General features: G+C 47.0%; 1 protein-coding gene across 20 annotated transcripts in view; it reads left to right on the top strand.

Moving 5' to 3' along the window:
• Positions 1-25761, top strand: part of IL1RAPL2 (interleukin 1 receptor accessory protein like 2) — a 391415-nt gene that overhangs the window by 179726 nt on the left and 185928 nt on the right. For 11 of the 20 annotated variants that reach the window (XM_084534704.1, XM_084534717.1, XM_084534715.1 and 8 more), the window contains one exon: positions 15925-16041. The exons of 6 other annotated variants lie outside the window; for them this stretch is intronic. In XM_084534704.1, coding sequence (XP_084390830.1) covers positions 15925-16041 — 117 coding nt within the window. Of the gene's footprint in view, positions 1-141; positions 459-1455; positions 1563-15924; positions 16042-25761 lie in introns of those variants that run through there. 3 more of the 20 variants (XM_084534707.1, XM_084534712.1, XM_084534713.1) reach the window with 3 other exon arrangements.

The following is a 25761-nucleotide window of genomic DNA, read 5'->3' as shown; positions in this document are numbered from 1 at the left end:
CCACATCTGGCTCCTGCCCTCACCCTGCACAGGGATGTGGGGGCACACGTACCTTCCAGCCTTCCCCATTTCTTATTTTTAATTTTATTTGGGAGGATGAGGAGGGATAATGAATCAGGGAATTAACTGAGCTCCCAGACAGACTCCTGCAGAGCACGTCCAGCCCCTCCGGGCAGGGCCCCGTTGATAACTGCTTGCAGAGAATGAGATTTCTCTTCCTTTTGAACCAGCTCTACAGCTGGTCATGAGAAGTTTTTGACCTCAATGTCAAAGATCCACCCAGCAAGCTGGCAGCTTTCTCAGTGCAGCGGGCTGCAACAATGGAAGAGGAGGAACTTGCAAAAGGTCTTCAAAGGGTTTGATGAAATAGGTTGTAGGAGTTCATCTGGAGCTGTTAGAACTGATGGCGTTAATAACTCGCCCTTCAAAGGCTCCTGAAATCCATTCAGGTTTACAAGGTGAGAGCTGGCCTTCAAAAGGCTTTTTTCTTCTTCATCTGAGTCACCGCATTAATGGGGATGGCTCCTGGGGGGAGAGGAGCATCGCTGGGATCAACGACATGTCTTAACTGTGAGCTGCAGGGTAATCGCCCCTGCTGAAGCTCGCCAGGTGCCCTTTGTGCAGCCACAGGGGGGTCACTGCCCAGCTCAGGGCCCGGTGGGAGAGCTGGGGGCTTTTGGGTTACGAAGAGAAAGGATGGAGATCTTCACAAATGGCATGTCTTGGGGCCGTATCAGCTTTGGGGTGGGTTCGTCAGGAAGATGCACAAGGAAATGTGTTTGTTTACTAAGGAACGTTGTGGGGAATGAATATCTTTTCCTATCTAAACTTGTAGGAATTTTTACAGTATTAATTGAAAAACACTCATTCAGCTGATACAAATTGGTTTGGGTAAAGTGGGTTCCCTGAAATGTGTGAAAATACGTAAAACGCAGACTATTTAGAATTCATTACATTTTTCTTACAAGATTTTAAAAACACACCTATAATCCTAAGCTTTTGGCTTCAGCTGCTTGACAGGCTCAGCTGAGCCCATTTTTAAGCAGGTATTTTGCATGTTTGCCTTGCTGTAATCAGTTGCAGATGAAGAGCTGGGTTCTGTTCTGTGGTAGCAGTGACTCAGGAAATTTGCAGTACCTTAAACAGCACAGACAGCTTGTGAAAATGTGGGGTGGGGAACCCATATTGTGAGAGGAAAGCTAATTAGGTTTAATTAAAGTTAGGCACAAATCATGGAGTTCAGGTCACAATCTAACAACCTCCCCAGGGCTTAGGGGGCTTTTTCATTAAAATCAAGCCTTGGTGAGGCAAAGCTGATTGTGCCAAGAAATCTGCTGGTTTTATCTGCAGCTCCTCAAGCAGGATTCTCATTAGCTTCCCAGTCGTGAGCGTGCAGTCTGTAGTTCGTACATTAAAAAGCTGGAAATATTGTTTGCTTTAAGTTATTGTCCTAGATCTGGGGAATAACTGAGGTGAGAAGGGGACTGACAGCAGGCATTTGTGTGTCCCTGTGGTACGAGAGCTAACAGGCGCCTGGTGAGGAACAAGACAAAAGACTTAAAGTAAGTAAACCCAGTATGTTTTAGGTAAGACATGAAATTACATTGTGTAAGTCATCGCTACTGTATGGTGTGAAGGCCAAACGTATAGGGTTTAAAAATTCATTGGATAAATAAACGGAGGCTGAGTCCGTCAACCTCTGTTAGGTGTAGTCTGAATTCAGGGAGTCCTAGGCTATTAATTTCTGAAATTGAGCAGCACCAATCTCTGTCCCGGGGCTCTGCTAAAAGGCTTTTTTGAGAGTCCACGTGCTCCCGGTGCTTTCAGAGGAGGGATCCTGAGCCTGTGGAGCCCCAGGTCAGCAGCATGGTCCTGCTGCGGGGAGCTCGAGAGGGAATCTGTGCAGAGCCTCGCTCGGTCAGGTTGCCACGTGGCTTTGGATCCTGCCTTCATCCTTCGTGTCTGTAAAACCTGTTCACCCAGCGTTTGGGTTATTGGGTTATTAGTGCTCCTTTGCTTGTAAAAAAAAAAAAAGCCATGAGTTCACATGCAAGGAAAAGTTGCAGCTTTATTTTGTCCAGGTTGCGTTCTGCTTGAGAGGTACAAAGCTGAGTGACCCTCAGTCAGCCGTGCGCAGTAACAGAGCAGGTGAGAAGTTCTCAGTGGGATTTATTTTCTGGATTTAACGCTGTTTTTTCTAGAAATAATCTTCAGAGAGCTTCCAGCTCTTTCTTCATCGTATCTCTCACCTGAGCTGGTGCTGAGCAGCCGGCCGGCCACCCCTGGGGTTTGCTTGCTGGGAGCCCAGCTCTGCGCTTCGGGGCTGTCGCTGGGAGGAAACCTTTCATTTGCAGCTGGTGTGTTCGGCCTGAACCGACACAGGAGGCATTTAGAAATTTCTCCATGTCTTTACTAATGTTTTTCATAGATTTTCATTGAAGAAAAATGTTGACATTCTGGGGAAAAAGGATTTTTGGCCAGCGTGTCACTTAAAATGTGTATTCCGGAGTAATTAGTTCATCTAGGTGTAGGACCCTACCTTCCCATACAAACCCAAACAGTATGATCGTTCATTGGTGAAGAATAGTTTGACAAGCTGTCACAAGGATTTCAGCTTTTTTAGTTGTCTTCTATTTCGGTTGCTTCTGTCAAGAGGATTTTTTTTTTTTTCTTAACACAAGGAAAATTCAGTTCAATGGGACAGATTTCCTTCCAGAAGATAATTTTGAACGTTTAGCTAGCTGTAGTGGTTTTCCTCCAGCTGTCACTGCTTTCTTGTTCCCACACTCTTGAGAGAAGATTTTAAAAATAATTAAGAGTGTGCCTTTCCTAGCAAGGGCTTTGGTTTGTTTAAATTTGGCAGCTCCTCGTGCTCCTGCTGCAAACTGGGCTGCCTTGTGCCTCGCAGGTCACAGCTGAAGCGGGGCTGTCGGGAGGCAGAGAGGAAGGCTGGCAGTGAGACCCAGACCACGGAGGAGGCTTCAGTGGGATGTGTTGGCCAGTGAGCAGTGCAAACTATCTCCTTGGCTGCTGGGGAGGTGCAGGGATTAATCCTGTCCTCGATACAGCAGTGAGACTGGAGTGGAGACCCCCGTAGCCCCGATGAAGGTGATGGGGAATGGGGAATCTGCTCCCTGGGGCAGCTTCCAGCTCCTGGGTGCGCTGTCTCACATCAGAAGTGCCTCTGATGGAGGTTTCCATGGGCACAGAGATGCAAGACAACAGGAAAGAAAATGTGCATTGAGGCCAGGGGCTTAGCACTGAGTCAGGGAAACAGAAATCAAAGGGCAAGCCGTATAAAAATTTCAGTGCCGGGGTTATTGATTGAAAAGAAGGATTCCTTTAAAATGTATGGGAATTGTTTTATCCACACCTGTTCTCCGCTGTTGCAGGGCATCACTGTTGTTCCCCCAGTGCTCGCTCCAAGGCTTGGGGACATCCTGAGGAGGATGAGGACGGTGGCACCCCTGCTGCTGTCCCCATCTGCCCACAGTGCCTGGCGTTGGGGTGGTCAGCTCCTGGGCAGGGTGTCCCTGGCAGCATGGGAATGGCTGTGGGTTTTGTGCCATAAAAGAGCCTTTTGGAAGCTCTGCTGCTCAGCGCTGTGCCTGTACAGCCCACATAGCCCCGCTACCTGATATCAATCTTTAATGATAACTTGGCTAAATTCAGCCCTTGATAAATCTTAGAGTTGTCTTTTCAAAGTTGAGAATCAAATATAACCTGGTTACTTTGCTATTTGATTAAACTGAACTGCCACTTTGGTGAAGTGCTTAAATGAATCAGAATTAATGTATTTTGCTCCAGTAAATGAAGTTCTGTCTGGGTGGTTCAAATATCGGCAGTCACACGGAGCTCGTGGAAATGAAGCCCTGCCGGTCTGTGTGGAGAGAGGGACCTAGGGAAATAAATGTCTTATGGGCTTCCTGGAGAGCTGGGATGATGGTTTGAGTGGGGATGATTGAAAACGAGTTTTTGGAATGGCAAAACAAATAATTTTAAATACACGTGTTATGGAGGGCCGTTATATTTGATGTTAGCTCTGTGAGGACTCACGGCTTTGTTAGGAGCTGCTGAAGGAATGTTTTGGGGGCTTCGTGTGCTTGATCCCGTAGTGCTATCTGCCAGGAGCGAGGACGAGGGGCTGCTGAGCCCCTCCAAGCCCTCGGTGGGGCTCTCAGACCCTGCTTTGCCAAGAACCATTTCCAGTCAGAGGGCCCAAAGCAGTTCTTTAGCTGCCTGTAGGCTGTAGGAGGCTATAGGGGGCTGAACTCCTCGTGCTGCCGTGGAGCTGTCAGTGATTCCTGCTGGGGCTTGCGTTCAGCTGCTCAGCTCCTGGCTTGTTTCCCCCAGTCTTTCCGCAGACAGGATCTTGTCAACCCAATTGCAGGCCTCCGAGAAACGGTGCAAAAGGGCAACCCGCCAGCTCTTCTGGATGGCTTCGTGTTTCCAGGCTTGTAAGGTTTGGGAAATGAGATCCTTAATTCCAGACCTTAGTCCTTCAGTCTCGGTAAGCCTCAGGGGTGGGCTTTGCATCCATCCTGGAGCCCTTGTATTTATTGTCACAGCACGTGCACGAGTTTCCCAGGTTTATTTTGTGCCTTTCCAAGCAGTGACTTCCATCACCCAGAAATTCGGGGGGTGTGCTGCTTGTTTGGGGCTGCAAAAACCTGTTCAGTTTTCAGCCTGTGCCTGTTTTGAGCAGCTTGGCGTGGTGCAATCCATGCCCGCATACGGGGTGCTGTGCCTCCTGTCCTCGTGTCTGAGGCTTCCCACTGGAGGGGGGGGACACAGCCATCTTCTGGAGCTCGCCTTGCTTCTCTGTAGGTACCTGTTAAATTGCCATCTTCAGCCCACGCTGCCACCAGAAAAGTCTTTTCAAGGAGACCAAATGGTTGAGAATCTCAGAAGAGATGTCCGATGAGCCTGCTAGATAGAGTTGGCAAATAAAAATGGCAATTAAGGGAAACTGCACGAATCCAAAACACAGATCTGCCTCTCATCACCTTTCCTGAGGGTGAAAAAAGCATTTCTGCGAGTGGGAGTTGGAGTGACTAATGTGTTGTTATTCAGTTAAATCAACTCAAGAATGAAAACTTCTTGTTCCTTTTCAGAACGCTCAATATTTTATTGGTAATTTACAGTGAAGGAACGTGCCCAGACAGCCTCCGTTTTTTTCTTATGCAGGCTTTTATGCTTAATGCCTCTTCTTAAGGCATGTTTCCCTACTGGTTTATACTCTTTCCTTAACTTCCTTTGGCCATCATGCATAGTTGTGAGGTGGCTTTTTTTACCTGGCCTCCTTCGCCATGAGCAAAGATGGGGTTTAGTGTGTTGTTTTGTTTGTTTGGTTGTTTTTTTCCTTTATCTAAAACCTACTCACTCCTACTATTCACTTTGCAGGGTGAAAACAAAAAGACCCTGAAGCATGGGAGTGCTACTTCCCAGATAAGTCATTGGAAGGGTCTCCGAGGAAGTATTTATCCTGGCTTTTTGTGGTTAGTTTAAGACGAGTCAGCATCTGCAGTTTCTACAAGACATCCTTTATCTTGTATCAGGGGACCTGGAGACAAGTGTTTGATTTGGAGGCTTGTGAGATCCCCTTTATGTGAGGCTTTCCTATCTTAGTTCATTCTCTGCACCTCTCCTTTTTCTTCTCTCTCCCATCCTCATCTATGCCTGCTCTAAAGGTTTCCAGGACAGGACAAAATCTCCTCCTGCTCCAGGACCGATTACACACCCAGTCTCCCAGCCACATAGCACCCAGTTAAGTTCATGGAAGAGCTTTGAAATTGAATGCATGGCCCTGCAAGACCAAGGCGTGGAGACAAATTTGAGGCTTTGTCCACCAGTGGAAGAGTACAGGGTCAAATTCAGTTGTAGGCATTGATACGTCCAGGGATAGAAGCTCCAGGACACCACCAGCCATGGTGAGTGGGGGCTGTCAGATGTTAGAGTGGAAACCACGTACAGAGAGAGGCAGAACCACACGGACAGTGTATTTGGCTAATTACTGCAAATACTAATAGGTGAATATTATTTATTAGACCTCTCTGTCTGCAGTGAAGGGTCTGGTAAGCTAGAGCAAAGATCTTTCTCTGCTGTCAGGCAGAGTTTTATTTATTTCTTAGGTAAATGCATTACATCCATACGGTTTTGTTCCCCGGAGAGAAATGCAAATGTGACTGATTTGCAGCTCTCGAATAGGGCAGAAATTAGCAGCATCTTTTTAAGAGGGGCTGCTCAGTTCTATGTTGTCTCCATAGCCCAGAGACGTAACATCAGCTTTAGCAGTCGGCCTTGAGGCTTTGGATCTGACTTTGATGCCTCATGCACAGATACAAGAGCTCTTTGTGCTTCTGAACGTCCTTGTTGGCTAGAGCAGATCAGCACAGGATTTGAGCCAAACCTTGTTAGAGTCGATGCAAGTTTTCTCCGCTTGCTTGTTAAATAATGACTCTGTTGGTGCAGCAAGGGTCTTGTTAAGAAAAAAATCTAATAATGCTTTCTAATCTGCAGAAGGGGGTCCTGTTATTTTAGTAGTATTAGTTCCATTGCTAATTAGGATTTGCTGTCTTCCCAGGCTGAGAACAAGGTATGAGAATAACCGGTATGAGGTGTGTTTTTTCCCTGTTTTCTTTGCTATGGCATAAAACAGAAAAGAATAGGAAAGATACAGCTGTTATGATCATCCTTTTTAGCTACCTAGGATGTTAATGCCAGGTAATTGGTTTGCTGATGTTAGGAATACTCAGTGTTGCATTGTCGTGTTTGTGATTCTGCTGTGCTGCCTGTTGCCAGGATTAAAATGTTCTGTAAGCATCACCACAAGTGATCCTGCTCTGATGAAACCACGCTGAAATGTAGAAGTCTTGCCCCGGTGTAAGCGCTGAATTAGATGCGATGTGACGCCTTTGTCGATGCCATGTCCTGCGTGAAGGATTCTTTGCTGTGCTTAATCTGCGAAGCTCAAATTAAAAACTCTTTCAAGTAGATTCTTTCGTTCAGTGGAGGAGCTGTTTTAGATCGCAGGCAATGCGAGGTGACTTAGAGCTGAAGTGCTGATGTTTCGCCTTGCTCAAACGGACCCAAAGTTACTGGGAGCAGCAGCCAGCTGCAGCATTCTGCAGGGATGTCTTCTTGTCATGCTGCTCTGCAGCTTTTCAGTGAAGGTAAAATTAAAAAATCTTCTGATTAGGTTTGTAGAAGGATTACAGATCATTGAAGAGTAATTAGTGATGTCTGCAGGGTCAGGAAACACAGTAAATGGGATTCATGTATTTTGAACCAGCCTTGAGATCAGGTTTCTGATCTCTAGGAACCAGCTAGGAGTAAGAGTGCAGCTTGCACGTAACTGGATGGAGATCTGTGTCTGGAGAGCAGCAGCTCTGAAAAGCTTGTACAGCTTGCATGGGAGGACCTGTTAAACAGGAGCCCAAGATGGAACGCCGTGGTGAAGAGGAACAGTGTGAATGTGTAAGCATTGATGGCTTGGGAAGAGGTGGCCTCTTCACTGTAAGCAGTACTGGCAATCACTGCAATACATCCCATCCTGGTGGCTGAAAAGTACTGGTAAGAATTATGAAAGTAATTTCAGGTGAATAAAACTGTCTTAGAAAGAGTTAGTAAAGAAACTTGATGCATTTATCTGGCACAAGAGAGGAAAAAAACAGAACAAAACACCAAAACGAGAGGTGTCTTGATGAGGCTGTGTGTTCATTTATTTGGAGAGATGGTATCTGAGTGTTTGAAAACTACTCCCAGCCCTGAGCCTGGTGCTCGGTAAGCCTGCTGGAGCACGCTTATCTTTGCTCTTTTGCCATGTCAACGTTTCCCTCCTCACATAAGAGTCATGCTGAATTAGCGTTAGATGTCACTGGTAGGGTAGGAAAGACTGATCATATTAGGGACTGTCGCACCCTATTAGTCAAAATTAATACCGAAAGAATATGATAAAACCTGGATCAGTGTTTCAGATGCCGCATCTCAGCACAGGGAGCCGTCTCCCACCCAAACCCTTGTTTTCTCCCTCAGTGCTGCTTGTTGGTGTGAGATAAATGCCGTGCTCCATTTCCACGGGATGCCAGTGCTCCATGGGGCTCCAGCGACAACAGGCTTCGAGGACAGTCAGGTTTTGGGCCGTTCATCTTAAATTTATAAGGTGGGGAGTGGGGGTGTAGCTGTCATCGAGGCTCCCAACACGCCACTTGACAGCCTGACCTGTTAACGGAGGGCAGCAGCGTTATTTTCACTGCCCCCTGCCATGGTGTGCAGGGGGTCAGCAGCGTCACGGGGAGGCTAAACCATAGCTGGGGCAGAGCTGGGAGCACAGAAACACCTCATCTGTCCTGGGGCAATACAAGATAGCTGGGCTGCACTCAGAAAACTGCTCGTGGGTGCAGGACATGCGTGGCCTTTCAGGAGCCCCTACTGCCTGCAGGCTGGGGGCTCCCAGCCCCTGCCCAGGGCTTTTGCAGCCATGGCAGCATTCCTGAGCATCCCAGGCAGACATTTCTTCCCTCTTTGCATTAAATTAATTAGTGTATTTTATTTTTTTCTAGAAACTTAGATTTTTTTGGTGATGAACACAGCATCACGTTGTATTAGCTGCACAGCAAAATGTTGTGTCCTGCAGCTGCTGCACAGGTTCTGCTTTCAAGCTGTCGGTGTTAATGCACTGACCTGAAATTTTGTTCATTGTTGGCTCAGAAGCTCTCAGAGAGGAGACGCTTTGCATTAATGAAACGCGTTTCAAAGCTGCACAAAAAGCCAAAAAGAAAAGTTTGAAATTAATTGGAAAGAAGAAAAAAATCGACTTTAAAGCCTGAGGCAGAATGATTTCCAGGCAAAAATTGGTTTCAGGTGAAGTGGAAGAGGATTGACAAGCTGCTGCTTCTGCCTGCTTGGGAGCTGCTGTGAGCTGATGGCCGAGGTTGGGGAGTGGGATCCTCCTTGCTCGCCCCACAAGGGATCCGGCAGATCCCTGACGTGGTCCCCCTGTCCCCAAAAGGCTCCGTGCGAGCTGAGCCCCTGTCTCTGCTCCCTCCCTGCCTCTGGCACTCCAGGAAGGCTGTTATCAGGGTTGATTTGTTGTTGTTGTTGTTGTTAGTTCAGTTTTTCCCTGGAGGAAATGTTGATTTTGCAGAAGGGTGATATCTTCTGGAATGGCACTGTGATGAGAACGCCCCCCGGCTCTCACTTAATCCCTCGCATCAGCTGTGCCAGGTTACAGACGGGAGGCTGCGAGGAGGAGGAGAGGAAGGAGGCTCCTGCTAGCCCCAGGCGTGCAGTGCTGGGGTTAGGGGATGCGTCCCTGGGGTGTGGAACAGGAAAGAGACCTGCAAAAATGCTGTTTGCAAATCGTTGGTGCAGATCTCGGTGTAGTTCGCTGGAGGCCAGGCTGCGTTTCAGAGCCCTGGATCTCCTGCCATGCGCTGCCCACTGCCTTTGTATGTCTTTCACCTCACCTGGTTTTCACTCCGGTGCTTGGAGCAGGCTCTGAACTGCACGAGACAGGAATCAGGGATGAAAAGAGGCATCACTGGTGCATCTCGTAAGGGGAGAACAGCTGAGGTACAGAAAGGAGAGTTCCTGCAGCCCTCCCAAGAGATCCGGGGCCTGCTTCGTGCCTTTCACGAGTCAGAATCCAACAGTGAAGGGAGCTGGATTTCATCGCCCTGTTTCTGATTAGAGTGGAGGATACGGTAGGAGTCTGATTATACTTCAGCAACAGCACCCAGTTGGGCTGAATAAAGGTATTTCACACTTAATTCAGTGCTCTTGGAGCTGGGCCCCTGCAGGCTCCTGAATCTGCTGGGATTGCAATTTGTGTTGGATGTCGGGTAAAGTTGGCTCCTTGTCACACGTCGGTCGCTGATAAATGACGGAGATGAACTCTGTACGGATGTGGCAGCCTCCTACAGAAGCACCGACCTGCTGGCTTCGCTGCTCCCCCTGCCTACACCATCACGGACCAAGGGCAGATCCTGGGTGTGCCGTGCCGTAAGGTGCTCTGAAGCCAGGGTGGTTGTAAGAACAGTGCAGCACCGCTGGGCCTTTCCAAATGTGAAGGGACAGGAAAATTGTCAGCTCCTCTGTGACTGTGTAACTGCTGGGGCTTGTGCGTGGATTATCACAGGGGCTGGGTTGTCGTGTAACGCCCGGTGCGTCATGGCAAAGCACGCCGAAACAGATTGCCTTCAGCTCTCAAACCTGCATCGTTTCATGTCCAGCGTGTGCATGGCTGTGCAGAGGATCAGAAAAGAGAATTAAAAGGCGGGAGCTAATCTTCACCAATTGCAGCACACGTAAGCAGATTATACAAAAAAAAGGTTAATTTTTTTTTACTAATAAATCCCACTTTAGGGAGAAGAAGCCCTTAATACTCTGGCTAAAGAGTCTAGTCACACGCGATTAGCATTGTTGGACTCTCACAATAAAAATAGCTGGGTCTGATTAGTGTCACTTAAAGTTTTCTGAATGAGAGCCAGAAGTCTTTGAATTAAACTGCTTAAATAGCAGCCGAGGATTCCTAAGGAATAATTTGTATTAAAAGTTAAGACCTTCACTACTTTTCTAAAGGAAAATCTATCGACACTGCAGGAATTATGTACCATGCGTGTACCAGCATGAAAAGAAAGGAGCTTCACAGGGCAGAAATGGAATAAAGAAACGTCTGAAATTGATTTTCATTTCAGCAGATTACTTCTGTTTTCCTCCAGAATGGGAAGAGCACGCTCTAACCCACATCACGTTTCAGAGGTAGAGCTACTCATTTGATCCAGGTATCCACGCCAAAATGCAACGAGCTCCACGTGCATCCTTCCCTGGGAGCTGCATCTCTGCATCAGCACGTCTGTATTTTGCACTTGTAGGGAGGCTCTGGGCTTTGGGAGGGAAACACTTCTGTTTCCCCAGTGTTTCCTGGGGGATACCCTGCCTTTGGGGTGGCTTGGCTTAGCTACCTGCCCCAGCACTGTGCAGAAAGCCTGACAAACTCTCGTATTTTCAGTTTTGTTGATCAATTTGAGCCCACTTTCTTAAGGAGATAAGGAGAACGTGATCACCTTGTGTGTGCATGTGCCGTCCTGTTCAGCTGAGCAATTCAAGGATGAGGCACCCTTCCTCTACCAGCTAGGTGATGTCAGAGACAGTAAGGTTGTCAAGGTAACTTTTGAGGCAAGGTGCTGCAAAAATGGCTCAAAGATTTGCATGGGTCTCTGATTGATTCATTTGCATGGAGTAGGGTTGTTTCCTGTGACATAAATCCATTTTTTGTGTGCCATGTGGCCTCAACGTGGTTGGAAGGTGGCAGTGGCTCTGCCTGGCTCTAAGGGAACCCAAAGCCTTTGGAGGGAGGTGCAGGACGGGGTGCTGACAGATGGGGGTTAACCCGGATTTTATACTGTCAGTATCAACAGTATAAAAGGTATAAGGAGACAAGACCTGAGCCATGTCCCCGTGCCCAAGCAAACAAGATGCTGCCCACAAGGATTTTCCTTGCTCGCTGCTATGCCTGCTCCATCAGTGCAGGCAGTTTCTCTGTGATCCGCGCTGAAAACTTGTTTGCTACCCAATAAAACCTAACAAAGGCAACTAAAACCTTTGCAGTTCGGATGTTTCCCTGGTACCCAGAGCATGCCAAAGAAAATCAACAGCTTAAATGGCATGTGTTCATACTATTTAGAGATAAGATGTAAACAGTTTTCATTCCCCTGTTCTAGGGGCACAAGGCTGTTGACTGTTTTCCTAGGATAGAAAAAAAAAAAAACCTTCTACAGTTTCCTCCTACTGGGGAAAGCATTATTCAGGCACCTGCTTCTGTCAGGATAATACAAACAAAAACCACTATTTTTTTTCCTCTTAAATGCATCAGCATCTCGCTTCAGAAAAGCTGTTAAACACGTGCTTAAATCTGCATTTAGAGGGACGGATCCCTCCCTGCTCAGCTACTGCCGAGCAGTGCCCGCAGTGCTGGGAGCAGGGTGTGCAGGTGGGGGCAGATGGACTCGCTGCGGGGGGCACGTTGCTGCCGGAGCCCTTCGCGGGGCTGGGCTGGGTGGGCTTTCTCCTGGCATCGTTCGTCTTGTGTTGGATCGTCCCAGGCACGTTACCTGGGGGAAGCTTTGCCTGCTGCAGGGTCTGTGGTGAGGGGGAAGGCAGAAAGGCAGACCTGGCCAAATCAGAAACCTTCGCAATTTGCTGCTTGGACTTGATCTCAGCAGTCTTCTCCAAGCTAAAGGATCCCACAACCGTGTGCTTCCCCATTCCAGGGGTGATGACAATTGAACCTCCCTGTATTACGAATTCCTAGTTCAGGAGTAGCTGTTGGTGTTATTTGGTGCAATTAGCTCCTTCATATCAATCGTTACCCTCAGCCTTACGTGACCTGCTGTTTATTCTGTGGCGGTAATTAATCCTATAATTAGGAAATGTCCTGTTAGGTAACTTCTCTGGGAATTCAGCCTGTTGTCCTGTGCAGGGTAGGACAGCTTTAAGAAGCTGCGGTGCCGTAGGGGCGACCTTGGGAATTTGGCTGCTTTTATCAACGAGACCTGGTTTGCCTCACTGGGAGATCACCTGATCCCTGTGGGTTTTCTGTCTGCTTTTGCTCTGCTGTTCTATGAGGAGTTTGTATGAAACGAGTGAGCTTCCTAAGGTATCGGAGTGACCAGGAGAAAATCAATAAGCAATCTATGTGATGATTAATTAGCATGCCAGGAGGAATTAATCTTTCTTCCCCTCCTGATTTGGGTCACAGTCACATCTGATTTGGGAAGTTGTCACTTCTTCCCTTTCAGCTTGGTCTTTGTTCTTGTTTTCTGTATCTGTTGTTACGATTCGTGGCCAGAAGGACGGAGGGATGGAGTGGCAGGTAGGAAATCCCGCTGCGCAGAGCTGCTCGTCCCGGGAAGGTGACAGGGTTGAGCTCAGCACCCAGCAGAGCCAGCTGACAGAGGCGTGCTGCCTGCTGCCCCGGGGCATATTATCGAGCCTCGGCATAAATTCCTACCCTTGCTATCCTGTTTTCCTTCCCTAGTCTCACAAAAGACTAATTCTACGTGCTAGACTAATGAACTCATTTGGTGAATATAGCAGGCAGTGAGAGGGATGGGTGCCTGCTCAACTTTCTCAATGAGCTTCAGGAGCCCCGATTCCCCTCCTGCCCAACAAATTGGCCTCCATCAACAGAAAGAAGTCTCTGAGAGCATCTCCGCCAGGGCTTTAATGATAACAAATAACTCTACTTTTTACTTGATAATAGGCAAGAAAAAGCACTCCACATTGAACATGTTGAGCATTTAGTAAGGATCTGAAGTGAGCCCGTTATGATTACTTGGAGCCTTTTGAATTAGCATGTGGGAGTGAGCAAGCTTTTATTTATTTATTTTAATGGTAGGGTAACAAGCAAAGCGGCGTTGTTACAGTGTCCTAAAGGCTTCACAGAAAATTAAGGGACTCAGGAGCATTCATAAAAAAATTACAGTATTTATGAAAGGCAGTTTTGTTTTTTCCATCTAACTCCGACATTTTCAAGCACTTTTCAGTTGGCTTTCTCTTAAAACTGACTTTCTTCTTTTTGTAGTTTTGAAACCTTGCAGAATATGGAATTTGTTTCATGTTTGTTTCATGATTAATGTATTTTCCCAATGCAGTTCTCAGGGCATCGGGAGTTCTTGTTTACTAAAGGTCAAATTTCAGGAGACATTTGGGCACCTGAAATTTATGCCAGGGCTGGGCACCAGTGAGATGTATTTACCTGAAAACTGTTTTGGTTGGAAATAGTTTGCTTGAACTCCAAGAAGTTTGTGATATATATTTATATATATATATAAAATATATATTCCATGTAAAGGAGCTTAAAGCATTTTTATGAAGATATAACCCTAATAAGCAGTTTTTATTACCCCTACTTTGTGCGGAGGAGTTGATGCGATTGCCATCCTCGTGGTATTTTAACCACCTACGCTTTAGCTGGACCAAATGTGGTTTAAGAGCTATGACTAGCATGTGTGAGGGAGATCTGATTTCTTCTTCTAATTTATGACATCAAGAAGAAAGCAGATGAGAAATGTTCTTCAATAACTCTGAACACGCTCAGCGCTTTCTGACCAGGTTAAAGAAGCTGTGTCGCATCAGGGGTAGAACCTGGGCTTTTCCTTTAGGTTGCTCCACACACAGCTTTCAGAAGCAGCCCAGTGGAGGTCCTGCTCTGCCAGAGGACCACCTGTGATGTCCAATCAGTACTTATAATGTGGCTATAAATATGTTCAGGGAGAAAAAAATCTCCAGCCCGTTTGTGCTCTCTTCCAGCATCACAGTGTAATTACAGGGAAGTTGAAGTTTGGCCCCGAGCGCGTTGTGGAGGCAGTGGCTTCTTACTCAACGTCTGTCTGTTACGTCTGTCACATTTTCAGGAACTGAAAGCAGAGAGTCACATGCTGCCTACTCAGACAAGCGAAACTGCTGCTCCGTTTGCAAGGAGTCATTTGCTTTTAATTAGCAGACCCTTTTGGATGAGTGTATTGACGCCGTTGAATGTCTCCTCTGGTTCCGTGCAGTCAGATATTCTCTGTTTCCTGTGTGAAACATTTTTTTTTCTCCAAACGCAAGAGTACAAGGTTTATTTATAAAGCAGCTTTTGCCGCAAGTTTCTTACCAGCTCCAGCTAGATAGGCTTAAGTTTTTAAGCAGACTGCATTTGGCAGAGGTTGGCTGGAAGGCATCAGCTCAAATTATGCAACTTTTTGTTTTAGAACCAAGCCAAGTTCTCAGTATCTCAAGATTAAGGAATGGGGTGAAACAACCTAATGAGAGTAAAATACAAAACGGGGGTATAAGGCACTACTGCATGCTGGCTTAAGTGATGGGAAAGAACCTTAGAAAACCTTTAGTTTTTCCAAGCAGTGATGGACTAATTATCCTGAACAGATGCTGAAAACCAGAAATCATCCGGAATGCTGGAGGTGCGGAGCAGCATTGAGCCTCCTTGCTCTGAGCTCTGATTGCTGCAGACAAAAATTATTTCACCTCCAGGCACTGTTCTCAGCACAGCAGTGAAAGTAATGGGTGCTGGGAAGCTCCTTAACTTCAGAACATCTCCGACATTGAAATTATTCTTTTTAAGTCATGGTAGTCACTTGTGAGAGTGAACCTGGAGCGGTTTGAACTCAGCAGTTCAGGCCTAGGAGTTTTTGGGTTGAAAAAACTTTTAAGTTTTTTGGTGAGAGCTTCTGAAACTTAAGCAGAAACTGTATTTGCAAAAAGCCCTGAGTAGGGCTTTGATGGTGACAAAGGAAAACATGCTGGAAAACAGATGTGTAAAGGCTCCTGGAGAGCAGAGTTCCTCACCAGACAGCTCACAGGTTGGTAAGATCTGGGAGGTGTAGGCCATCCTTTGTCCTCACCAAACAAAACTCTGAGTGAACTTAAGCCACGCACCCTAAAGCTGCAGCAGTGTCAGAAAGGTTGGGGAAGTTTTTGTGCAGAAACTCAGCCCAGAGACGCAAGCAGCAGCATGAGATCCTTTGGAAAATGAAGCAAAAAAAAAAAAAAATCCCCTGTAGAGCAGCATTGGTTGGTCTGCCCCCTCTTATTCCAAAGAAGGCAGGAAGAGAAAATGCTCGGTTTGTGCAGAGCAGTGTTCTTGTTGGAACTGTATCCGTCTTTAGGATGGACAGAAACCAGATGACCAGTCATTAGAATTCGGTTAGCTATCTAAGGTACTATTTATCGTAGGTTATCATGGGTTAAAATTTACAGACTAATTTCTAGAATGTAAAAATGGGAAAGATCAAGTTTATCTGAAAGACTTGTCTTGCCAACATTTGTGGCATTTAATAAACTTCCAGCAGCTGTGAAGGTGTTTTTGCTAATATTGAACTAACCTCAGTACTCTGCTCGTCTCCTCTATAAAATATGCAGAGAGCTGGGAGCAGGAGGCTGGGCTGGCAGCTGCAGAGCTGGGCAAGGTCTCGTCTTGGTGGCAGCAGCAAAGTCCCCTCAGCTTCCATGGGAGCAGAGCGGAGGAGTCAAGTAGAGGCAAGTTGGGATGATTGATATTTAAATGAGCTGTCTAGATACTTACCTTTTCACTGGGAGGCTTTAACTGTTATCTTTTTTTCTAAAGAGCACCCGAGAGGTTTATTTACTGCTTGTTCAGTGGGTGTTGGACGAGGGAACTGGTGGTGGTTCCGTGTCCGTGTGCACATCTCTCCGTCAGGTCAATTCGCTCAGAGAGGACCCGAGGTTTAACTTCGGGACTGCTGCATCAGCTGGAGGTGCTTCTCTTGTGTTGTTTAGACTCTTCCTGCTCCCAGCGGTGACTGTACTAAGATCCAGAACTGAATTTTTATCCTAACAACTCTTCAAAAAGAAACTGCGTTTCTTTTCTAAGAAAGTTAGTCAACAAAGGTTTTTCATCTCTGCGAAAGTTAAGAGGGTTATTTTATTTATTCATCCTGCTTCTCTGCTCACTGCTTTTTCCCAGATGCATAGATGAGTTGGCAGTCTCCAAGAATATCATGTCATGTCTGAAGAGGAGGAGATAGTTTTAGAAAACCATTTCTGAATTCCCCAGGAGCGTGTGGCTCAGTTGCTGCTTCTGATGCTGCCTTTGTAGAGTTGTAATGCCTGTGAGCCAGAGAAGTTTGTGATAAGAAATGAGTGTTTGATATCCAGTAATTCTATACATGAATTTCCCTTTATCCATGGTAATGTTACAGTTACGGAATTCTTTTTGCATTTTTTCCCCAGGAATTTTGTTATCCAGCGGTTCTGGAGCAGGTTAAATTACTCTGCGGACAGTTTAACTGCAGGAAAATTGTTAATGGTGTTTAAGGTTATCTGCTGCTACAAATGCCAGAGGTGACCAAAGCTTCTTTTCTATTTCCTGTCCCATCCCAGAAAAGACCCTTTAAGGATGTAGCTGTTTTTTCCTATTAAAAATACACCTTTGGGTCTTACTGAACTGCGTGCAGTTTCCTAAGTGGAGGATATTACGTTGGGAATGTTACCTGTTACTCTTCCATTACGTATGAATTAAATCCTCCTTTCTACTTTATTGATTTATTTGATTATTTAATATATAAAATTAAATTAATATATAAAATTAATTGTATTTTTTTAATTTAAAAAAAAAGTAGTTGCAGGGCAAGCTGGGCCCACAAATTGGTGGGCTGGTTTGGAGATCTGGCCATGGTTCCTGCACAAATATTTCTGTTGAGAGAGAAGGCTCATTGTTGCCTTCCATAGCAAGAACAAAGCTTTTCTAGGCTAATTTTAATTTAGGGCTTATGTAAGGAGGTGTCGGGACCCAGGTCTTGCCTGTAGTACAGCAGCAGATAACCCCATCTTTATTTGCCACACAGCTCGTCTCCCATGTTGTGAAAGATGCAGCACCAGCTAAATTCTGTATTTTGAAGTGTCAAGCTGAATTATCTAAAATGTCATTTGAAAACGAGGTGGGCATTTCTTTCCTCTCTGTCTCTCTAGTTTTTTATTTATTTGTCAAGTAGCGATGCTTCAGTTTTGCCTTGAAAGTTCATCGTGGCGAAATTTCTGGCTGACTTCTAATCATAACAGCTAGATGTTAGGTAGACGCAATATGAATATTTTTCTTGCTTAAGTAGTTCTAAATCATTTTTATTTGAGGTTACCTACGAGTCTGTTACGTGTTCCCTAGGTGAAGGAGGAAGTATTTTTTCCTGGGAGAGGCACCTGCAGGAAAAACTGCCTTTCACCCGGGCTTTTGTGGCATGACTGTAAAAGCCTCTCAGAGGAGACCTCTTTCAAGTGTTGATGTGCCTCTGGGGAGCGATGGTGTGGGCGATAACTTCTCCAAGGTGTGTTTGTGACTCGCAGTGCTTGCAGCTAACTCCAAGTTTCCTGCTGTCGTGTTTCATTAGAGCGGGTCTCGCACGCACGTCACTGCGCGAAGCCGTTGTGGTAGAAGCAGCCTGACTTAAAGCTACTCCAAGACAAATGAGCTCCTTCTCAGCAATCGGGTAAACTCAATTTTATGTATGGAAGTTTGAGAACCCTCGTGTGAACATCTTGTTTTTTGTCAACAAGCATTACGTAGTAATTGTGTAATATTAAATAGCAAATGTTGAAAGTAGAGCTAAAATATGCTGAAATGTACAATCCTGTGAGCGCAGGGTACAGCACTCTGCGTAAAGCACTGCGCTTTGTAGGCTGACAGTTCCTAATGGCATTGGGTTGTCCAAATCTTCTTAAAAACCCAGCCATAAATACCTCAATTTCTTCATTATTTTTTTCCCCCTGTAACCCTTGATAGCGTTAATCTAAGTCAAGTAAATCTTAGTAGAAACCTAAAAAGGAGCCAAAGTTACAAGTCTGAGTTGGACCTTGAAAAGTTTGGGCTCTGTTGGGTTTGAGTTTCACTGTGGGGTCCCAAGTGGCTGACGTTGCAGTTGTGCAGTTCTGGGGTTGGGGTGATGGCGAAGCTCGGCCCAGCTCGTGCTTGCCTCCATCCCAAGGCTGGGCCCCAGAAGAGATGAGCCCCTTACCGCAGCCCCCCAGAACAAAACCGTCAGCCTCAAAAGCAAAGTAACAGGTTGTGACAGGATGGACGGTGGAGTTGGTATCGTCTGTCGTAGCCACCAGCAGCTGCTGGCTTTGGCCGTGCTGACTTGCAAGGCTGAATTGCAGCTTGCGCTGTGCCGGATGGTAACTGCAGCGCTCTGCATGGGTAACGGGGGGGAATTTAGAGGAAACGGGTCAAGTCGACCTCTGCTTTGTCAACAAAAAAATCAGAAGACATTTCTGTGTTGCTGAATTACAATGGTAGAGGAGGAATATCTTGTTTTTATTGCAAGTGCTGGACAAAATAATAAATTGCAGCCTTTTGAGGCTGAGTGCAGTAAGACTCAAGTGAGATGGAGTGCCTTGTGAGGAACATCCACAAGTACCCATTTGGTTTTGTTTTACTCCTCCGTATGCTCCTTTCTCCTTTTCTTTCTTGTTTGGGATCTTTCTGTACTCGATCCTGGTTGCTCTTTGTACCCAGCTCCCGTTCCTTGCAGCACAGCCTGGTCTGCCGTGGGGCTTAGAGGTGAGGTGTGCTGAAAACATCCAGGAGAGGCTGAGAGCATCCATGGGCAGGCTCTGCAGCACCCAGGGAGCTTGTACCTCCTTGCCAGGTGGTGCAATAGTCTGTTTCCTGCCCAGAAAACAAATGAGGAGCCATTAACCATCCATCTATTTTCACTGAGTTTGTAAGTGCAAGTAGTTAAACTCAGCTTGATGGTGATCAGTTGTTAATGTGGCACTTTGAGACACCAGCCTCTCAAATTGGGCATTTTAAGGTTTTGAGGCAGTGAGAAATCTTCAGAAGCGTTATATATTTGGTTCTATGTTGTGTTGTCCTTTTCCACCTTTTTTTTCCCCCTACTTTGAGTTGGATTCATCTTTAAGAAAGCTGAAGTGAAGAGCAAAAGGTGCCAAAGATGATAAAGGGGTCCAACAGGCGGCTTTGGAGAGAGATCCTCAGGGGGAGGTTTGACAACCTGCTTTGTCAGGGCAAGTTGCTGAATTAAAAGCCTTCTATATTACAGCTAAGAGCTGCGAGGTGATTAAAATGACATCTCTTGTTGGAAAAAAAAACTGTTCAGAAGTAATATTTTTAGAGGAAAACCTTTGCTGTCTTTTTAATTGCATGTTGAAATTTCAAAATGAAACCTGTTTTTTTTTTTTTCCCCTGAAAGTTTAATTTAGAAATTTAGAAATCATAGAAAAATGAGTTTTCATTCCTTTTGTTTGTTTGTTTGTTTTTCTTTCTTCCTGTCCCTTCCAATTTCAAACAGCTGCCACCTTCCATTTGTGCCCAGCAGGAAAAAGCTGAAATCATGTGAGAGACGGCAGAGGAAATGAACCACTTTCTCGCTGTTTGACAGACCCATCCTTTCCCCATTTCCTCCTCTTAGGAAAACGGTTGAAGGGTATTAAAACCATCACGTAGGAGTTGGATTTGCGTGCTTCCCGGTTTGGGTACATCTGCCAGTGGTACTGTATTCTGCACAGCACAGCACCCTTCATGCAATAATAGATCTTGGAGGAAGTTGCAGTCCAGTTAAGTATGTTTTTCCGTGATGGCAGGTTTCTTATTTTATCACGTCAACGCCTACAATATCCCCTGATGTCCTGTCTGAACCTATCGGTGTTGCAGATGGTGCAAGCATTGACACAGGTGGCTGGTGCAAAACCCTGCGTACCTGCAGCATTCAGGGGGCCAGAACAACACTTCTATTTTCTCCTTCCCTAAAATCTTCCCAACGTAAGATCAGTGCCGAGAACTGAAATCTCTTGTTGATAGGTTGCTGTTCTGCAGGTGGGAAGGCTGCAGGGCTTTCTGTGACCATTGATATCGAAGTGGAGCAGTGCTAAGGTGCTAAATCACGCCGGGCTTCCAGGTAGCGCGTTCGGGATTTCATCTCTGCCTCTCTTCCTGCTGGACCGATTTTTGCTCTTTGCAGAGCACTGCCTAGTGCATATGGGCAGGCATATGCCGTGCGATGATTCTTTGTGGGGGAAGGAGGGGGTGTTAGTCTCCGTAATACAAAGCCTGTTCGTCACTAGACCAGTCTGGCATCGCTCGTCTCTGAGCAGTCATGGGATAACTCGAGGGATCTGACACAATTAACGCTGAAAACAGTGAATCAGTTCAAATACTGATGTTTTGGAAATGATCTGGTACTTGATACACAATTCAAATTCTGTGGTTCTTTAAACATTAATGTGGATTTATGTCTCTTGTACTTGGTAGGAGAGCTTGACCTAGTAATGCACAGGTAAAAATAATTCAGATGCAGCGGATGCAGACGCTGAAGATGAAGTAAAAGCAAATGAAGCAGATCGCTGAATTTATGAGAAATAAAGTTATTGGATGAAATCCTACAGTACATCCCAACTCCATATGCTGTCTTAGTAATGCTATAATTAAGTCAAAGAGTCATGTCAAACTGGCCTTTTCCATCTGCTCTGTGATCTGCTCGGGGAGCAATTCAGAAAGAATGACAGCTGACCTCAAAACCCATGCGCTCAGCTAATGTGCGTTCCGCCAGAGCTGATACTTGAACAGATCTCATCCACTCTCCTGTACGAGCACGAATTGTTCCTCATTTCATCAGGAAAATCAAAACAGTGGGCTGGCTGTTAGGCAGGCTCGTTCACAATTTTTGTTTCAGTAACTGCCTCTTGGTATTAGCCGAGACATTTGATGGCTCATAAAAATATTCTTCCATTTTATTTGCAGCTCTGTGATGGCATAAATTTCAAACAGCACTGTTGGGTTTTTCTCTTCATTTTTATAGCTTTTGCCAAAACAAACCTGTTAACGATAAAGCCTCAGAAGTTCGGTGTGGATAATTGACATGTGAGACACGTGAAGCCCAGCCTGTATTTATAATACTAATTGTTTTCATTTATTCTGCATCCCCTGCGAATTTCTCACTGTCAGTCTTGCCATTATCTTAATGTTGTTGTTCCCAATAACACTCCGAAAAGTCATTTTAAAGGCAGGGGGTCTTTCAGCACAGATGCATCAGGTGTAAAGCTCGCTTTCCTCGGAGGTGATCAAACTGGCTGCAGGAAACCCCGTGGCATGGCAGGGCTCACAAAGCAGGGGCTGCCCATCTGCTGGAGCCTGCGCTGCCTCGTGAAGGGCTGCCTAATGCTCGGTCCCACGAGTGCCTGCGGTCACATCACGCGGGCTTGTTCTGTGCTGTGACAGGGAGCTGTGAAAAATGCGAGCGCTGGAATCAGCGCGGTATTGAGAAGGTCACAGTCGCTGCTGCAGGAGGAGAGCGGGACCTGCCTGCCGCTGGGGGGGTTGGCTGCAGGTAGGCTTCTTGATTAGGAGAAAATAGTTGCAGCTGTCTAGTGAGCCCGCCGGGAACCCTGAAACGCATCCCATGTGTTAAAGCTGGAGGCAAACGGCTGATCTGTGGAGACATTTGAATCCGTATCTAAACTTCTTATCTGGCAATGCTGCCACGCCTTGAGCTGATGGGAGTCTGGGGGGCTTCCCACGGGCTGCTTGCTCTCCAGATCTGCAGAGCTGCTGCTGTCCACCTTATAAATGTGGATCCTGCTCTGTAATTAATGACTGGCTCCAGTTTTTGCCTTCCCGTCAAATAGAAAAGGGTGGGACTCACCAAACTTGATTTCTTTGTAGTCAGGGAAAACTGATCAACATTGCCTGTACTTTGTGCTGGCCTGGAATAAGAAAAGCAGTCATTCACAGCCTTGTAGGAAAAAAGTAATTTCTGTCTCTGCTTGAACAGAATGAAAATATAAATGTGGTTGAGAATAATCTCAGTTAATGGTGTTTGGCTCGTCTGCCTGATGGGTTCCTGCTCTGTGTCTAGCGGGCAGAGAACCCAAATCAGCGCTGCTGTCTGAGAGCAAACCCCAGCTGCTTCACCCAGAGATTTTTAGCACCTTCCTTACTTCTACACCTTCTTTCAAACAGCAGTTGGGTCTTTAACTGGAGCTGTCCTCGGGTGTCCTGACCCCTTCCCTGCTGCCTTCTGGTGGATCTTTGGCTTTTCCAGCCGGGCAGTAACCCCGTCCTTTTGCTGGAGAGAAGAGCAGCTGGCGGTGGGGCCGGTGTCCCTCACACTGTTCCCTCCTGCCACTGCTCTTGGTGTCTTGGAGAGGAATTTTTCCAGCCTTCAGCAGCTCAGCGTTGGATTTCAAGCCACTATACACTGTGGGTTTTCACCAAGTGCTTTGCTCAAGCTGGAAGCAGTTCCAAGATGAAACTCAGGCAATGAAATTTGAGTGCCACTTGGTCACTTTCTGTTCTTTAACTTCTGGTGTGATTTACTGGTCCAGACTGTATTTAGGAAGCATTTTTCACCTCCTGGTTTTCTTGCCCTATTTTCCAAAAGGTAAAGGCAAGCAGAGGTTTCCTGCTATATCCCAGAGTCTGTGCTCTGCCCCATGCCTAGCAGCAACCTCTCTTCAGAAATTGGGAAAATCAGAAGGCAGCAAATGAGGACCAGCAAGAAACTCATAATTAGGAACGAGGAACCTCTTACGCGGTGGTGTTCACCACGTTCCTGTGGTGGCCGAGTGACGGGCAGAGCACGGTACGTGTCTGGCACTGCCTTGCGTTGTGTGTTGGGAGGGGAAAGGCACTTCACCCCCACGTGTAATTGCTCCAGGAGTGCTGTGTCTTGTCAGGAACTGCTTGCAAAGCACCACCAGCCTCCTGGGGCAGGGACACAGGCCTGCAGGGACCTCCTTGGAGGCCTCTGCTGGAGCCACGGGCTGGGGAATGGCCACTTGGCTCCGGCAGGGCATTGCAGAGCTTTTAATTCACAGCCTGGTAATGATGCTGTGGTTGAGCTTTACCTGCCTGGGGCAGCAGATCGGTGCTGAAGGTTGTTGTTGGGGGTATTACACAACGGTCTGTTATTGCAGTGAAGTATTAAATAAAATAGTTTCCACGTCAGGAAATAGAGAGATGACCTGCCACGAAACCTTAGTCACACTCTCAAGCGCGCCTGAACCTGCTGACCTCCCAGACCCAGCACAAGGCCCATCTTTTATTTCTTCAGACTTCGGCCAGATGGGATGGCCGGAGGTGCCGTGTCGCGGCGTGGTGGAGGCTCTCGTAAGGCTGTCGCCTCACCGAAATATCGATCAGAGCGTGCAGGGACCGTGTGATGGCTGCCGGGGGAGCTCAGCGAGCACAGTCCCCAGAGGCTCTCCTCCGCTCCAGCGAGCAGAAGGAGCCCGTGTAAGCACTGGCTGCTCACGGGTCAGTGCAGCTTCACGAGACCAGCGCTGTAAATCACGGAGCCCGCACGAGGAGGTTGTTTTGTGTTGGGAAGGGGGAGCCTCAGCCCTCCCGTTTGCTCAGCAGAGCCACTGCTGGACGTGCTGCAGCCCCGTGCCGGGCAGCAGTCCCGGGCTCACCTCTTTCTGAGCACAGCGTGGGCGTTTTAAGGCAGCGCTGCAGGGGGGTTAACAGCTTGCTGTGAGGATCTGAAGCACCCATGTGTGTGCTCTGGGAGTCTCCGGTAAGGCTCAGCATCCATATGTCTCCCATGGCCCTGCTCTTTCCCTTGGGATGTTGCTCAGGAAGCGGAGCTGGCTCTGCCAGAGGAGGATTTTTGCCTGTCTGGAGCTCAGAGGCAGGCACAGCACGAGCAGGGCTCTTTGCTAAACAGGGTTCAACCCCGTGTGATAGAGTCCTGGCCCTCCCAGCCCTGCTGTAGAGGAACCTGCCCGCTGCCCCTGGGGCTGAATCCTCTCCCAGGCACTCCTCGGGTGGTGCTCTTGCAGGAAGCAAAATGCAGAAGTGGAAAAAGTAGAAATAAGAGCAATGATCTTGCCAGTTACCAAACCGCTCTGGAATCTGGCTTCCAGGTGTCCTTTCTATACTATGTGACAGCTGTCATATATTTTAATAGAGCCAAGCTGAAAAAAGGCCCTTGTTTTAATCAGTCATGATTCACTTCAGGGATGCATTTCCTTTTAAAAATCAATTTCTAAGGACTCGTTTTGTTCCCTGCCGGCTCTGAAGCAGTGGCAAGTGCAGCTTGGCGCAGAGGAGAAGCGAGGCGCAGGGAGCAGCGTGAGCCTGCAGGAGGGCAAACCTGAGCAAGTCCCAGGCCTGGCAGCCCAGCTGAGTGACCGCAGCGTGCTCCTTGCGTGGTGCCGTCCTAGGGTGCTTGTTGGGTTTCCTCCTGCCTTCAAATGAAAGCAAAGTTTTGCAAATCTATTTCTGCGAAATGCTGGCCTGCAGCCCTCGTCCTCCACCACGATACAGGCAGAGGCATGGCAGCCTGGTCAGAAGCCAGCACCCATTCAGCGTGGCCACAAGCGAAATTTTTGGCAGCCTTTGCCCTGAATCGTAAACTCGACTCTGTGGGAACTCCGAGCAGTTGTCGGGAGTCCTGTGAAGCTTCCCAGCTCCGTGCAAGGTTTGTACTACAGCTGGCTCACCCGTGAGCTGCATGAAATGTGCAGATCAGTGATTTTCCACTGGAGCGTGAAGGATCTTTTATAACACTTGTTGGAAGTCTTCACCCTTTTGGAGCCGTAACTTCATGGACACGATCCACTGCAGTGCAGGTGGAAAGCAGTAATGGTTGTGGGTTTTTTAAGGGACAGCCGTTGGTGCTTGGCCTTTGATGTGATTTATGGATGAAAGCTTTAAAATGCAAACAAAAAGCATGGTGTGAGGAAATGGCCAAATAAGCAAGTTTCTTTTTCTGAATTGTCAGCCTGGAGATTGTAGTGCTCTGTTTATTCAGGGAATAAAAGCAAGTGCCACGCTCTCGCCTTAATGAGCATCAGCCTCGACACGGAGGGGCCATGCAGCAATAACCATTTCTTGTGGGCTCACACCTGGTGGCAGAGCTGCTCTCTCGGATGGGCTGGCTCGCTGTTAAAGCTGCAGTCCAGCCGCAGCTTCCTCTGGTGATGACATTAGGGACACATGGCCATTGCAAATGCTCTGAGGCCGTGTATTCGAGTCACGCCACTTTCCCGTGCAGTCCTCACACAACCTTCTCAGAAGTGCAACCTCTCAACATCTCCTTGCTGAGCTGTTGGGGCAGGGGTCGTGGAAAAGCTGGGGCTGAGTGGATGGGAAATTACAGGAAAGTCAGCAGCAGGTCCTCCCAGAGAGAGAATAATGTTATTCCAGTACAATCAGGGCCAGGCTTCTATTTATCAGTGAAAAGGAAAGCTAAATTCAGCGATCACAATAGCTGTTAATGAAAT

Source organism: Aythya ferina, assembly GCF_964211825.1.
Source record: "Aythya ferina genome assembly, chromosome: 13".
Lineage (NCBI taxonomy): Eukaryota > Metazoa > Chordata > Aves > Anseriformes > Anatidae > Aythya > Aythya ferina.
Note: the sequence above shows the minus strand (reverse complement) of the source record. Positions and strands in the feature narration are given on the sequence as shown.